The sequence below is a fragment of the Tupaia chinensis genome, unplaced genomic scaffold, assembly GCF_000334495.1.
Source record: "Tupaia chinensis unplaced genomic scaffold, TupChi_1.0 Scaffold143913_1, whole genome shotgun sequence".
NCBI lineage: Eukaryota > Metazoa > Chordata > Mammalia > Scandentia > Tupaiidae > Tupaia > Tupaia belangeri.
The window spans coordinates 864,085-879,970 of NW_006203764.1; the positions used below are offsets into that span (position 1 = coordinate 864,085).

The following is a 15,886-nucleotide window of genomic DNA, read 5'->3' on the forward strand; positions in this document are numbered from 1 at the left end:
CCATGCCCCCCCCCATGCCCATCCCCACCACCATCACCATCACCATGACCATCTCCACCACCTTGACCATCACCACCACCATGACCATCTCCACCACCTTGACCATCACCACCACCATGACCATCACCATGACCATCTCCTCCACCATCATCAAGCATTATTGCCAACACCACCACCACATGGCCATTGTTGCTGTCATCTGGACTGTGGCTTTTGGTGCCCTGGAGGGTTAACCATTGGTTCTTCAGGGAGCTAGCAGATCTACTCTGTAATATTAGTTACAGAGTATTAATCTGTTACTACTAATATTAACAGCAATGAGCGAGTGCTAAGAGTTACTGATAGTGCTGGTGCTGTTATGACTAGTAGAGCGTAGTAGAGCCGGGGCACTCTTTAACTGAGATATAGCTATACTTTGTCTTGAGTCCTCAACCGTAGCCCAGCAAATAGGGGTGAATGTTTTATCACTATTTTGCAGAGAGGGGAACAGAGGCTTAAAGAGGTTACTGGCTTGCCCCAGGCCACACAGCTAGTATGTGACAGCCTGGATTGGAACCCAGTCTTCCAGTTCTAAGAGTTGGACCCATGCCCTGCATCAGCCACATTGTGACCATGAGGGCATCCACTTTCCTGAAGGATGGCACTTTGTCCCACACTCCCTGGCCATTTGAATATCCTCACAGCCACAACTACCCATCCTTCCACTGGGTGGTTGGAAAAGTCATGACGCATTTTTGCATATAAAAATATGAAAAAATGTGTCGTTACTTTTCAAATGACCCAATAGAATTTAGGAGATGTCCTTTGACCACTTTTATGGACATTGCAGCAGAGAAGACTAGGGTACTGACCTTCAGGGGAGACTGATGATGCTGAGGATGAAGATGAGTATGACGAAGAAGAGAAAGAAGAAGGAAGGGGAGGGTGTGGAGGAGGAGGAGGAAGGGCAGGAGGACCAAGAGGAGAATGAGGAACGGGGGAGAGGAAGGATGAGAAGATGGTGACGATGACGAGCCTGGCGGTGGTAATGGTGGTGACGACCATGATTGTGTGATGGTGGTGACGACCACGATGGTGGTGCTGGTGGTGATGACAATGATGGTAGTGATGGTGGTGATGACTGTGATGGTGGTGATGGTGGTGGCGACCGTGACGGTGGTCCTGGTGGTGGTGACTGTGATGGTGGTGATGGTGGTGACAACCATGGTCGTGTGATGGTGCTGATGGTGGTGCCGACGGTGATGGTGGTGATGGTGGTGGCGACCGTGATGTGGTGAAGGTGATGGCGACTGTGGTGATGGTGATGACCGTGATGGTGGTGACGACCATGATGATGACGACCATGATGATGACAACCGTGATGGTGACGACCGTGATGGTGATGGCGGTGACGATCGTGATGGTGGTGATGGTGGTGACAACCATAATGGTGGTGACGACCGTGATGGTGGTACTGACTGTGATTGTGGTGATGTTGGTGCCGACCATGGTGGTGGTGATGGTGGTGCCGACCGTGGTGGTGGTGATGGTGGTGCCGACCATGATGGTGGTGATGTTGGTGCCGACCATGGTGGTGGTGATGGCGGTGATGGTGGTGCCGACCGTGATGGTGGTGATGGTGGTGCCGACCATGGTGGTGGTGATGTTGATGCCGACCGTGGTGGTGCTGATGGTGGTGCCGACCGTGGTGGTGGTGATGTTGGTGCTGACCGTGGTGGTGGTGATGTTGGTGCCGACCATGATGGTGGTGATGGTGGTGCCGACCGTGGTGGTGGTGATGTTGGTGCCGACTGTGGTGGTGGTGATGGTGGTGGCAGCAACTTAGATGTTGATGGTAGGAATGAGGCGTAGTGATGACTGCAGCTTCTGAATCCTCCTGTATGCCGGCTGTGTCTCGCTCGATCCTCACAACCACTGTTGGTGGCAGGGCCGCTCCCACGCTGGGCTGAGAGGTGTGAGTCTAGAGGTTGAGCGACCGTCTTGAGTCCCAGCCCGCACCCTTCCCCTCAGGCAGGGCTTTCTGGGGAACCTGGCAGAGCCTCACACTTCATCCTTTTCTCCTTTTTCACACTGTGAATGGTGTGAGAACACCGCAGAGATCTTTGTTCCTGGCAAACTCACATCGGGCCCGTTTCACAGATGGGAAGACTGAAATGTGTGTGGTCACATGGTGGCCAGGCCAGAGGGCCCCCCTTGCCCCTGCTCCCCCCAAGCCCCAAGCGCTCACGTCCTGTGTTGCTTTGCAGGCTCGGCGGGGGCGAGGACTCTGCCCCCTGCTCCGGAAGGCCTGCTGCCTCGCGCTGCCACTGCAGCTGCTGCTGCTCCTCTTCCTCCTCCTGGCCTTCCTGCTCCCCATGGGGGAGAAGGACCGCAGCTGCACCCTGGCCAACAACCTGGCCCGCTCCTTCACCCTCATGCTCCGCTACAACGGCCCTCCACCCACTTAGCCCCCCGGGGTGCTCAGGGACTCGCTCCTCCAACCTCCAGCGGTCCTGGGACGCCGGAGAATGCCCCCCTGGAGAAACTGGAAACAGGCGAGAGACCACAGAGCTGCGTACCGTGTCCACACCCGGCTCCAAGTTCCCGACTTCTGTACAGCGTGGACGGTTCCTGTTTACACCAAGCGTGTGCAGTGTGACCCGGCGCTGCCATTGAACTTTCATTCGCCCCATATGTAAACGCCCTGCAGCATCGTTTCCTGTATGCCGTGGACTTATAGTTTGGGGAAGGCCTAGCAGTGTCATTTTCCAGTCAAATCTGGTAGCACTTTTGCCTCAGCTGGCAGTGAGTCCTGCAAGGTAGGGACGATGACATGTCACCTTCATGGCAAGCTCTTATCCAGAAGCCACCCCAAGCTCAGAAGTTAGAGTGACGGCCTCGAGCTGCCTCTGGGAGAGCAGCAGGGCCTACACTCAGGGCCCAGAGATGCTTCCCGCAGAGGGCAGCAGCCTGCCTGGTTTCGTCGCCTGCGAAGCATAGACGCCGTGGGTTAGAAGTAGCAATGGCCATGACAGCAGTGGAAGTGACCAGTGGTAGGCTGATGTGAAGGGAGGAAAAGAACTCCAGGGAGCAGACCTGGAACCCAAGAGGCGCTGCGTGCAGGAGCCCTGACGCCGGCTCAGCAGCCTCTGGCCAGCGCTGCGTTCCCGGGCACGGCCTGAGTCTTTAGGGAGTGCTCACACCATGCCTGAGTTGTAAGACCTCGCACAGAGTGGTGACAGCACACGCCTCACTGTGCCAGGATGGACACATCTCCTCCATTGTTCTTCAACTGAGTCCTCAGCGTCTGGAACTCGAGCTGAGGGGAGAAGGGAAGAGCCTGCCGCACCGCAGACTAGAGGTTGAGAGTCCAAGCCAGGGCCGCGGGACGCCGTGTTGGAGCGTGGCTTGTCTGATGGGTCTTCCTGCCCTCCCCGGGAGCGGCGTCAGAGACAGGCAGGTGGACGGGCAGGAACGTCCCCCACACCCCAATGTAGAGCCAGGGTCTAGGCCACCCAAACCAGGCACTTTCCAGCAGGGTCTGGTAGATGGGGCTCTGTGCACCCCCGGGGATGGGCTGGGCAACTCTGCTGGGCACTGAGGCCAGAACCACATCCCTTGTCTCCAGGGACCTGCAGGTGGTTCCTGAGTGCTTTGAAAGTGGGCCATGTTTTCCCCAAATCAACACTAAATGTCCCCTTTTACCAATATACATAGTGTCCAGTCTTCACAAGTGGATTTTTGAGGGCCCAGAGGAGATGTTTTTCAGGCCTTCTGTCAGACTTTGCATCAAAGTGACCCTGAAAAGGCCACAAAACAGAAAAGAAATGGAGGCCCTAAGAGGGTCTTGAACCCAGCACCTCCTCTCCCGCCTTCTGTCTCACACATACCCTCCCATCCTAGCACCAGGCCCAGCCCGGGTACCGCTCTCTCCACAGGGACCCAGGCCCAGAACAAGGCAGAGCCGGACATTCCAGGGCAGAGAACAGCGCCGTGTGGAGAGCGCTGGGCACTGACCCAGGAGCACGCTCTTCTCAGCTGTTTGGACAGCGGCCACTTTACTGGACAATCAGGGCTGAGGGCTCGAGCTGAGGCCACGTGCTCCCTGGGTCGCTCTGGCTAGGGGACTTTGAACGTTTCCATTCCCACGCTCCCCACTTCATAGGTGAGAAGACAGGCCAGCGAGGGGCAGTACCTCACCTGTGGCCACACAGCGAGAGGCTGCAAAGCTGGAGCAGAACCAGCCACCTCAGCCCCTCACTACAGCACGACCCCCCACAGCAGCGACATCCAAAAGAAAACTGCCCGTTGTCCACGCGGCTGCGAGAAACGCGCTCCTGCTCGGGAGGGAGAAACCGCAGCGTACGGGCCGGCGGGCGGGGACACCTATTATCTATACTTTTAAAACTTGATAACAATGCCATAAACTGCTTATTTACGTAACTGTTTTTAAAAGGAAAATTGATATTTTGATTACTTTTATATAAAGACAGTTATAATGTGCTACAGCAGCGTTCCTGGTGCTTCCCTGTGGACGCGCTTCTGCTAGCGTGGGTGCAGACTGTTTTTATGACTGCTCTCTAGCCTCTTTAAGAAGCGCTGAGAGCTCGCCAGTGCCGTTTGGGAAAGGTGTCATAGTGGCACCTGCATGTGTGCCTTGGTCCTCTGTCCCCACAGCGAAGAAGGCCCCGAGTTGTGGTAAGAAATGTGACAGAGAGCGAGCCCAGGGGTGCGTGTATGTGCGTGTGTGCGCTTGCGTGTGCGAGGGAGAGCGCGAGCGAGGCAGAGAGAGGAGGAGGAGGGACAGGAGAAGGAGCAGGAGGAAACGTGAGTGTGAGACGGATGCCGTTACACCCCTCACCCCGTTTCCTGGCCCCCTCTCCTCTGCCCTCTTTTTCCTTAGCTGTTTTCTGGGAGCAGAAAGGCATGTGTGGGGTCCAGAGGGTGTGTACGAGGGCAAAGGCGGGCGTGGGTGAGGGGCAGGTCTGGACAGCCGAGGTGGCTGGGAGGGCCCCAGGGTGCCCAGGAGGAGTGGAGAGGACAATGACGAGGGAACGCTGAGTGCCTTCCAGCTGCTGTCCCGTGCCTGGTCTCGTGGACACTTCCTAAGCCGTATTTACCCTGTTCCCATTACCACCCAGGGGTCGCGATGAGAAAGCCGAGGCTGACGGACATGCCGACGTGGACTGCGCTCCCAGGTTGTCTGACCTCCAGGTTTGCTCTGGGAGGAGAGGCTCCTGGCTGGCCCCGTGGGCAGGACATGGCCTCAGGGCCTCTGGAACAGGGGAGCGGCTCTCGTACATCAGCTCCCCCATGGAGCTGGCCCCTGGCTCTGAGAAGTCACTACCCACAGCACATTCGTATGGCCATCCCCGGTGGCCTTCACCCACCCAGGGCAGTGGGACTTTCTGCCCCCTCTACATCCCATGGCAGGGTGCTCAGCCATGGGTGATGTAACTGCATCCCTGCGCCCAGCATGGGGCAGGCACTCGAGCTGCGTTACGAGCCCAGGGTGAGTGTGTGTCCTGACACCCAGCTCTGCTCTCGGGCAGAGGACGCGGCCCAGTGCCATCTCATCTGCCCAGTGCCTCAGGCAGCTGCTGGAGTTCCCAGCAGGGAGTAGGAGCCAAAGATGCCCGTGTCTGGGCAGCTGCAGGGGAAGGGAGCTGTGGACCCCGTGCAGCCTCAGGGCCAAGGAGAAAGCAAGCATAGGGCAGAGAAGGCCCCGAAGGTAGGCAGTTGTGCCGATCGGGCCTCTGCTGTGCTGCAGCCAGCAAACTGGGGGCCCAGGGCCTTGGCCTCCCTGCGTATAGGCAGGGCTCAGGCTGTCCCACAGCGAGATGAGATGCTCTTCCCAGGAGATGGGCGCTGGGCCTGACAGGGGAGGCCCGAGGCTGGCCGAGGCTCCAGAGATCTGCCCTGCAGCTGGTCTGTTGGAGAGGCAAACAGATCTGAGACAGGGAGGCAGAGCGAGGCTTAAAAGATCAGGCTTAAAACCAGAGTCGTGTGCTTGAGCGGCTCGGATGCCACGTGTTGTGCTGTGTGTGTTTGACACAATTAGGAGGTGTGCCGGTGGGGGGGCATGCAGGCTCTCCCTTCACCGGCCCCAACTTCCACCTGAGGACGAGGGCAGGGCCCAGCTTGCCCTGACCACCAGCGGCATCTGTTCTCTTCGTGGCCAGGACTGTGTTACGTGGCTCCTCCACCTCTACACTGGAAGCATGGCCCCAGCAAGTGGAATTGTTTTAGTGAGGAAGAGGGTAGGCTGGATTGAGGTGAGGCGTAGCCGTGTCAGCCTCAGTCGGGGAACAAAGCCAGGCTCACCCTCCTGTGCCGTGGTCTCTGAGCCAGCCATCCGGGAGGGTAGAGAAGGACCGCCCACCACCACCTATCGGCTGGCAGGCTCCTGGGTCCTCGGAGTGCCCCCACCGGGACTGCACGCAGACCAGGAGTCCCCACGTGGCTGGCCTTCAGGGGCAGAGGCTCCCGAGCCCTTTGGCTGGTTGTGCCGACTCAGGATTAAGCTTCTTTTACACCTTCTTTGTGTTTGGATTCAGCCCAAGGAGTTCACACTGGCTCTTGTCTTTTCTTAAATGTGAGGAGCTCCTGGGTGCAAACTTGGAAAGAAAGGCTCTGAGCTTTTCCAAAGGAGGCCTCGAAGGGGAAAGTGAGTGGACACCCCATGGCAGCTCCTGTCCGCCAGTTCCCAGGGCCCGGGGCTCTTTTAGCCAAAGGCCAGACCCGGAGGATTCATTCCAGCTGCACTCCTCCCTCACCATCAAGGTACAAGAGAAACGATCCCACCTGTCAGTGTAAGAACAGGAGGGCATTGTCAGGAACACTAAGACCGAAGCGCACAATCTGGAAGCCTACCCTGCAGCAGGGCACCCAGAGCCCCGAGGAGCAGTCGGCAGTGTCGGCATCTCCCGGGGCAGGCGTGGTGGTTGTCTTAGAAACATCTCAGTACTCCACTACCTTGTCCGGACAGGGGACAGCAGTCACATGGCGGGACCTCAGTTTCCCCAGAGGACTCTGGGCTTCCTTCCTGGCATGCTTTTTCCTGAACCCAGCAGGCAGGCAGGCCAGTCTGTCCCCAGCCCCTCTGGGAACGAGGGACAGAGGCGTGCACCCGCTTCTGTCCTGATTACAGAGGGAGGGAGGGGACGTGTGGAGAGCCCGCACGATGGCCCTGACTTCTAAAAGCCCGTGCTGTGAAGTCGCGACCTGTGTTTAGATACTGAGCCACAGCACAGAGAGGGTAAGCAGCCTGCCTGAAAGCAACCAGCAGCTTGGTGAGTGGTTGATCTGGCGTTGAACTCAGGGTCGACGGCCTCCAAGCCCAATGTTCTTTCACCACCCCATGAAACTGTACTTCAGCCTTCATGACTCTTCCCCTGGTCAGCTAGTTGGAGGGCAGCACCCCAGGGATGTCTCCCTGTGCCCACTGCTGGGTGCTGGCACAGGACAGAGTGTCAGGAATGCAGGCAGGCACTCACTGGCTGCCTGCCCCCGGCCCCCGGAAAAGCTGGGGCTGGCCACCATGTGCAGGGCAGTGAGATCAGGGCCATGGGCTGCTGCAGAGCCCCCGTCCCTTCCGCAGGAGAGTGGGGTCCTGCTGCGGAGCTCCCGTCCCTTCCTTTCCACGGGAGAGCGGGGTGCTGCTGCGTGTGTTCCGGTTTTCTCGGGGGGAAAAGTGACCAGGAGGGTGTGTGTGTGTGTGTGTGTGTGTATGAGAGCATGGCGTGTGTGTGTCCACGTGTGTGCGCATGCATACACCGTGCAGGAGCACAGCTAGGCAGCTCCTGCTTCCAGCCCTGGACTTCAGGACAACAGAGGGCCCCGGGGGTCTCTGGGTACTCAGGGAGATCCTGCCGGCCAGGACGTTTCCCCTGAGGTCCAGCGTTCTGTGCCTCTTACGGGAGCAATTGGGTGTCCTTCCTGACATTCTCCATATGACGGGAGGCCAGCTGACCCCCAGATCTCAGTCATCCGGAAGCTTCTGCAGGGTTGGTTGGAAATGAAGCCTTCTGCCTCTGAAGGAAGGCTTCATGCTCCAGGCCCCTCTCGTGTGTGTGCATGCGTGCGTGTGCCCGTGTGTGTGTGTGTGTGTGTGTGTGTGTGCGCGTGTGTGTGTGGTGGCAACCGTCCAGTACCAACTTTGGAGGAACAAGGACAGTTCCCTCCATTTCAAGCCAAAAAGACCATCCCTGTCATTCCAAAGCATCCCCCTCTGGTGGGTTTGTGTTCTGTTTGTCTTTCCCCCATTGGAGGCTCTGGCACCAGAGGGCCCCTGCCCTGGGCCCCCATGCAGCCCTGCAGCCTCAGGCCACCTCAGCCACGTCTCTGTGAGCGAACGCCCTGCTTTGTGCTCGAAGACCTGGTTACACTGACTCAATACGATCATGTATCCTTCGTGTGGCTGGAATGGTGTGGTTCATGCCGTGGGAACCAGGCGATGGGGTGGTGTGTGTCTATGTGTGCGTGTGCACGTGTGCATACATGCGTGTACGTGTAGGTCGTTGCTGTGTAAGTGGTTTTGGTGTCCAAAGCAAATGCGTTTTATTGTCCAGAACATTCTCTTGTGTGAGCAGTGTGCAGAGGGACCATATCCACCCCTGTCATAGTACGTGTGACTGTAAAACACGCATTTGCAATAAATTACGCCTTCTGGGAAGACAAGAAGTATTGCAGCCAAATGGTTGTCTTGTAACATGTGTGCGTTATCTTGGTTCACAGCGAGTCCAAAACCGACCGGGCGCCTTCCCGCTCCCCTGCTTCCCGGAGCAAAGCAGGGCCCTCCAGGCTCCTCCCAGCCTCGTATTTAAAGCTCCACTCAAGTTTTCCTGTTCCTTTCGTTCAAGTTGGGAGGGGCAGTGCCCTACATGATGGTTTCATGTTTTTGTCAGGGTCTTATGTTTTTATAAGCATTACCTGCTATATGTTTGGAAATAAAAATCTCTATTTTGGACTATGAAATACCATTGTGGTTTGGAAATTCTTTTTCAGAAGGAAAGGGGTTTATTGGAAGAGGGTACGAGGAGAAAGACGCCTCGTGGTTAAGCTGATCTGTTACATTCTGACTTCGGCAGAGCTAGGGCCTCTGTGCCGAGGCCGAAGTCGAGGCCGTGGTGACACTCGGCCGAGGCACTGGTGAGCGTCCGCAGCACCACTGGCCTCTCCACAAAGGGTCCCGGCAGGCATCACCCAAACGGCCTGGGTCACCTCTCAGTGGGGGACCAGGCTGAGTGGATTCTCAAAGTTCCAACATGCACGCTCGACAGACAGGGGCCCGGTGGCTCCAGGTGCCAGTGAGGTAGAACGAGGCCTTCATGGCCGCCTCACTCCCAACCCCTGGGTCAAAGCCTTCTGTGAGGGTTTACCTGTTCTGAATGTCGGGGTCCGGTTTCGCAGCCCACAGAGCACTGGAAGCCACGTGTGGGGAGGGCAGGTGCTACCAGGTGCAGCACAAGCAGGCGAGCGCTGGTCGTGGAGAGGCCTGAGAAACCGCCCATGAACCAGGACTCAGCCCTCGTGAATGTAGGCCCCTGCCATGACCCACTTGCTGAGAAGAGGAAGATCCGTGTCCAGAACCTCCTGCTTACAAGAGGGTACGCTTGAGCTTAGAATGCCTCCTACTAGGACTTAAAGTAGAAAGGCTTTGCCTCTTGCTATTTCCCTCAGGAAAATGTTTGAAAATCTGCCATTATTTTAATAATGCATGGAATACTTTTCCCAACTTATCCGAAGAAATCCTTTTCCCTCTTTAGGAGGAGAGAGAAGGGCCCCTCGGGGAGAAGCGTTGCACCTGTGACCCTTCACTCTAAATGGCTCGTAAAGGAGAGGCAGGTTTTGTCCCCAGGTAAATCTGAAGCGTGTCCAGAACCATGAGTGAGGACTGAACCATCCAAATTCAAAATCCAGATGAGGGACCATCAATTGGCATAATGGCTATGTCTCTGGACTCCCACGTAGACGACCGCAGTTTGAGTCCTGGGCCTGGTGGCTTGAACTCACACCAGGTGCACATGTGTGTGTGTGTGTGTGCCCAAAATCCCAAGAGGAAAATGGAGAAGGGGTTGTGGTGTGGTCACACTGCACACTGTCTCTCTGTCTCTCTGTCTTTCTGGCGAGTGCACACACACCCTATGGCAAAAACCTCTCAAAAACAAAAACAAAAAAACAAAATCCAGTTTAGCCATCATGAGCTATACACCATTCAAATCAGTCTCTGGGGCTCGCTGGCTCTGTGGCTTAGTGGTTAAGGCAGCCAGATCTCATATGGCCAACTGTGGTTTGAGGGTTCAAGTCTTTTACCCAGCAGCTTGAGAAATGCTGGGCACATGTGCGTAGCTGCCCAAAGTCCTAGAAAGAGGGAGAAGTGGAGGAGAAGGGATTGCGGCGCGACCACACTCAGCGGGGTGGGGCTTGTGCTTTCTCGGCTCCCTCCTGCTCTAGTGAGTGCACGCACCCTCCAGGGGGGACGAAAAAGTTCCGAGTTCTGACGTGGTGGAGCAGTTCTGCAGAGGAAGAGCCAAGGACGGAGGAGAGGAGGGTCCCGAGCCTCCCCAAGCCGGCCTCATTTACCGGCAGGAGCTCCACTCAAGTTTTCCTGTTCCTTTCGTTCAAGTTGGGAGGGGCAGTGCCCTACATGATGGTTTCATGTTTTTGTCAGGGTCTTATGTTTTTATAAGCATTACCTGCTATATGTTTGGAAATAAAAATCTCTATTTTGGACTATGAAATACCATTGTGGTTTGGAAATTCTTTTTCAGAAGGAAAGGGGTTTATTGGAAGAGGGTACGAGGAGAAAGACGCCTCGTGGTTAAGCTGATCTGTTACATTCTGACTTCGGCAGAGCTAGGGCCTCTGTGCCGAGGCCGAAGTCGAGGCCGTGGTGACACTCGGCCGAGGCACTGGTGAGCGTCCGCAGCACCACTGGCCTCTCCACAAAGGGTCCCGGCAGGCATCACCCAAACGGCCTGGGTCACCTCTCAGTGGGGGACCAGGCTGAGTGGATTCTCAAAGTTCCAACATGCACGCTCGACAGACAGGGGCCCGGTGGCTCCAGGTGCCAGTGAGGTAGAACGAGGCCTTCATGGCCGCCTCACTCCCAACCCCTGGGTCAAAGCCTTCTGTGAGGGTTTACCTGTTCTGAATGTCGGGGTCCGGTTTCGCAGCCCACAGAGCACTGGAAGCCACGTGTGGGGAGGGCAGGTGCTACCAGGTGCAGCACAAGCAGGCGAGCGCTGGTCGTGGAGAGGCCTGAGAAACCGCCCATGAACCAGGACTCAGCCCTCGTGAATGTAGGCCCCTGCCATGACCCACTTGCTGAGAAGAGGAAGATCCGTGTCCAGAACCTCCTGCTTACAAGAGGGTACGCTTGAGCTTAGAATGCCTCCTACTAGGACTTAAAGTAGAAAGGCTTTGCCTCTTGCTATTTCCCTCAGGAAAATGTTTGAAAATCTGCCATTATTTTAATAATGCATGGAATACTTTTCCCAACTTATCCGAAGAAATCCTTTTCCCTCTTTAGGAGGAGAGAGAAGGGCCCCTCGGGGAGAAGCGTTGCACCTGTGACCCTTCACTCTAAATGGCTCGTAAAGGAGAGGCAGGGTTTTTTCCCCTCACACTGCACACTGTCTCTCTGTCTCTCTGTCTTTCTGGCGAGTGCACACACACCCTATGGCAAAAACCTCTCAAAAACAAAAACAAAAAAACAAAATCCAGTTTAGCCATCATGAGCTATACACCATTCAAATCAGTCTCTGGGGCTCGCTGGCTCTGTGGCTTAGTGGTTAAGGCAGCCAGATCTCATATGGCCAACTGTGGTTTGAGGGTTCAAGTCTTTTACCCAGCAGCTTGAGAAATGCTGGGCACATGTGCGTAGCTGCCCAAAGTCCTAGAAAGAGGGAGAAGTGGAGGAGAAGGGATTGCGGCGCGACCACACTCAGCGGGGTGGGGCTTGTGCTTTCTCGGCTCCCTCCTGCTCTAGTGAGTGCACGCACCCTCCAGGGGGGACGAAAAAGTTCCGAGTTCTGACGTGGTGGAGCAGTTCTGCAGAGGAAGAGCCAAGGACGGAGGAGAGGAGGGTCCCGAGCCTCCCCAAGCCGGCCTCATTTACCGGCAGGTGGAAGTAGCTGGGGTAGTTGGCTGCGGAGGGCAGAGCAAGGCTGACGTTGCTCCAGGGAATGGAAAACTGAGACATGTGATCCCACGTGGCATTGCAGGGCCCGTCGCCTAAAGTCTTAGGGTAGAGCCGACACCCCTCAGAGAAGCCCTCGGGAATCTTGCGGTGCTAACTAACGTTGCCCCTTCCTTTCTTATTTGTTGTCTAAAAAAAAAAAAAAAGCATATTCTTGGAAGAATCACATCACCCGCTGGGGTACTCTGCCCTTTCGGTCTGTCTGGAACTGCTCAGGACCCTGCCCTGTTCAGCTGATTCTAAGAGGCTCTAATCCATAGACCGTAAGGTACAGCATACACCATCTATACCAACGAACACAGCGTGAGTGAAGCATCAAACCTCGGGAGGGGACCTCCGTGTGAAAGGCTTGTGAGAAGGAGGAGTCAGCCTCCATCCACTCAGTTTAGCTCCTTCTAGGGAACCCAGCCTGCGGTGAAATTAATGTGAAACTCACACACACCCGGTTTCTAAATCTTTACAGAGCTCTCTCCTGCTCCTGGCTGAGTGATTTCATTCTTTTTATGACTATGTGGGTTTCCCACAACCAGGCGTCCACAGACATAATTATCTTACCTCCATCGGCACCCATGGCTCTCAAACCCAGCAGTGGCGTGTTTAGTCGGAGAGATTCATCCTCTTGTAGAACTGGAACCCCCTTGGCGAGAATGTTATTCGGCTCCTTGGCCTTGGCCCTTCAGTCACTGTCGCACGAGCCTGGGCTCCCCGCCCCCCAGCCCCACTCCTGCAGTGACCTTCATCCTGCTTCCCTCAGTTAGGCTTGAGGAGAGACCCCAACTCACACAGGTCTTGTACGGGAATTTTGCACTGTACTTGCACCCTTGCACCCTGGCATGCACCTGGTCCCTGAGCCAGCTCCAGCCATGGCCTCCTGCTGCCAGCTCTGACAGAAGAGCATTTATTAGGGGATGTTAGTGACTCACAAAGTGTCAAAGGAGCCGTCACTCCTCTGAGATTTCAGGACAGCTCTAGCCCACGTTGCTCTTCTGTAGTGGAGAAAACTGTGGCCCCCACTGCAAGAAGCCAGCAAGCCAGGAAACCATTGCTGCTGTCAGTTAAAGGCTCTCCGGTCTCCACGACTGGCCAGGGCAGAAATACTAGGTTGTCAGAGAAGTCCTGACACACTTTGGCATAGAAAAACAGGAGAAGGTGCATCATGACTTTTCTGATAAGCCAGTAGATGCCCCATGTCAGGCTGCCTGGTCCTGTACCTCCCTCCCACACGGCGTGGCCTGCAGGAGAATCTGAGCTGGAAATCCCAGGTCACATCTGGAGGATTGAGGGACGTTCCGTTTTAGCTTCACCCTTTCTGAGTGACAGGAAGCATGTTGCAGGGAGTTTTAATGAGGGATGAATGAGCCAATCCAAGGTCTCCCCACACGCTACACCTTGGATGCTAATAACCACACACGCTTATTTCTGTATCTAAACGGCTGGATAAAAAGAACAGAAACAAGTTCTCATCCCACCTAATGCATCTACTGCCTACACACGTGTGTGCATTGTAAAACGTCTCAGTCAATATATTCATTTCTATGCTTAGTCTACATTTTTTTAGAGGTTTTTGCTATAGGGCGCGTGCGCTCGCAACAAAGTCACAGAAAGACAGAGAGACAGAAAGCGAGAAATCACCCCCCAGGGGGGATGGCCACACCACAATCCCTTCTCCATTCTCCTCTCGGGATCTTGGGCACGCACGCACACACGCCTGGCATGAGTTTAAGCCACCGGGTCCGGGACTCAAACCATAGTTGACTACATGGGAGTCCAGCGACATAGCCATTACGCTAGCTGCTGGTCCCATCTATGCTTATTCTTCCTGATGTCCTCAAGTCTATGAACTAATTATGAGCTGAATGGTCGCCATCCCTGCCACCATGGCCTTTTGTTCATGAGCAAGCCCTGTGGTGACTGGGTAAAGAGGCTGACAGGCTGTCCACATATCCCCTCTTGTAAACCTGTGATCAAGTCCCAGTCTTGTTCTTTACAAGCCCCCAACCACCCCTAAGTAAAGAATATTTAAGTAAATAATATAATCAGCTCCCGGGAACCAGCAGTTAGCGTAATGACTATGTCACTAGACTCCCACGTAGTCGACTGCAGTTCGCATCCCGGACCCGGTGGCTTAAAACTCACGCCGGGCACGTGTGCATGCGTGCCCAAGATCCCGAGAGGAGAATGGAGGAGAAGGGACTGCGGCGTGGCCATCCCCCCTGGGGGGTGATTTCTCGCTTCCTGTCTCTATGTTTCTCTCTGTCTGTCTGGCAAGCGCATGCACCCTGTAGCGAAAAGAAAAAAGGAAAAAAAAAAAGAAAGAAAGAAAAAAGAAATAAATAATATAACCAGCTCCCATTGCATATGAGTAATAAATAACACAGTAACCAAAACACATACCCCGCCACCTTGCCTTACAGGTCTGGCCCACTTAGCTGGGTGGATCTGTATTCTAGACGGTTCTCCTTCCAGGCAAAACGGATTAGCAGAGGCTCAGCTCGATGTCTGTCCCCGAAGGGCCCTCTCTTCCCCACACCTTTCATCCCAGCCTGCAGAGGGGCTGTAATTCTGTAAGACTAGACTGCTGGCTGGTTTCATCATATCACGCAGGGCCATGTGTAAACGAGGCTCAAATTCCTTTCTCCTAAGACACCCAGTCACAGGGGCCTCCAGGAGAAGCTGTGGGGGTGGCTGAGGGTGAGGAGGCAGGTGCAGTGTTCTGGGGGTGTGGACACTGCTGTGGCTGAGGGTCCATGTCCCTCAAAACTCCTACGTTGAAATCCTCCCCACCAAGGTGATGGTATTTGGAGGGGCCTCCGGGAGATGACCAGGTCATGGGGGGAGCTGTCACAAATGGGGTTAGTGTCCTTAGTTAAAGAGACCCCAGAGAACTAGCTCACCTTTCAATCACGTGAGGACACAATAAGGTGACACTTACAGGCCCCTGCCAGACACTAAGTCTGCTGCCACCGGACCTTGGGCTTCTCAGCCTCCGTAAGCGTCAGAGCTAAGTTTCTCTTGTCCTTAAGCTTCAAAAAATACGTTATTTCTTCTAATAGAGACAGGAGATAGGGAGACAGGCACCTTGCCATGGTCAGATAGTGGTTTGTCCCCCAAAGCTGCATGTTTTGGAATTTGGTCTGAGTGGGCAGTGATTGGCTGTCTCCCGAAATTCGCATGTTGGGACCGGATTGTATTGTAAAGATTTGCAGTGAGGACACGCTCCCTCCATGGTGTCCCAGGGAGGCGTTTGGGTGTGCCAAGGTCATCAGGGTGGGCATCCATGGTTGAGTGAGTGAGTTAATTAGCAGAGGGAGTGAGACCGGAGGACAGAGAGAAGGCCAAGTGGACACAGACTACACCCTGCCCCACCCAGTCTACCCTCTGGCATTCTGCAATGCAGTTGGATCTTCCAGCCACCAGGATAGTGAGTTATTAAACCTGATTTCTTCCTAATCCCCCCAGTGTCGGGTGTTTCTGTTAGCAATGCAATGTTGGGTCAAGGCATGTCCTCAACAGGGTCCCCATGCCACGGCCCACCCCCAGGCTCAGCCAGCCCAGGCCACAGGCACACGCGCACGTGCAAGCCCACGCAGCCTGCTGAGGGAAAGCCAGGACCCTTCTCACGTGGGTCCAGTCGTGTTCCACCGACTGTACTGCTGCCAGGTCCCTATGTCCCCTGTTCATAAGCTGCTTGGCCCACGGTGTTTG

The 15,886-nt window shown here is 55.4% G+C and overlaps 1 protein-coding gene across 3 annotated transcripts in view; it reads left to right on the forward strand.

The window, feature by feature from the left end:
• Positions 1 to 4,483, forward strand: part of SYNE3 (spectrin repeat containing nuclear envelope family member 3) — a 110,833-nt gene extending 106,350 nt beyond the window's left edge. For all 3 annotated transcript variants that reach the window (XM_006165369.2, XM_006165370.3, XM_027767077.1), the window contains exon 18: positions 2,247 to 4,483. In XM_006165369.2, coding sequence (XP_006165431.1) covers positions 2,247 to 2,447 — 201 coding nt within the window. In that variant the 3' untranslated portion in view covers positions 2,448 to 4,483. The remainder of the gene's footprint in view (positions 1 to 2,246) is intronic.
• Positions 4,484 to 15,886: the final 11,403 nt, after the last annotated feature.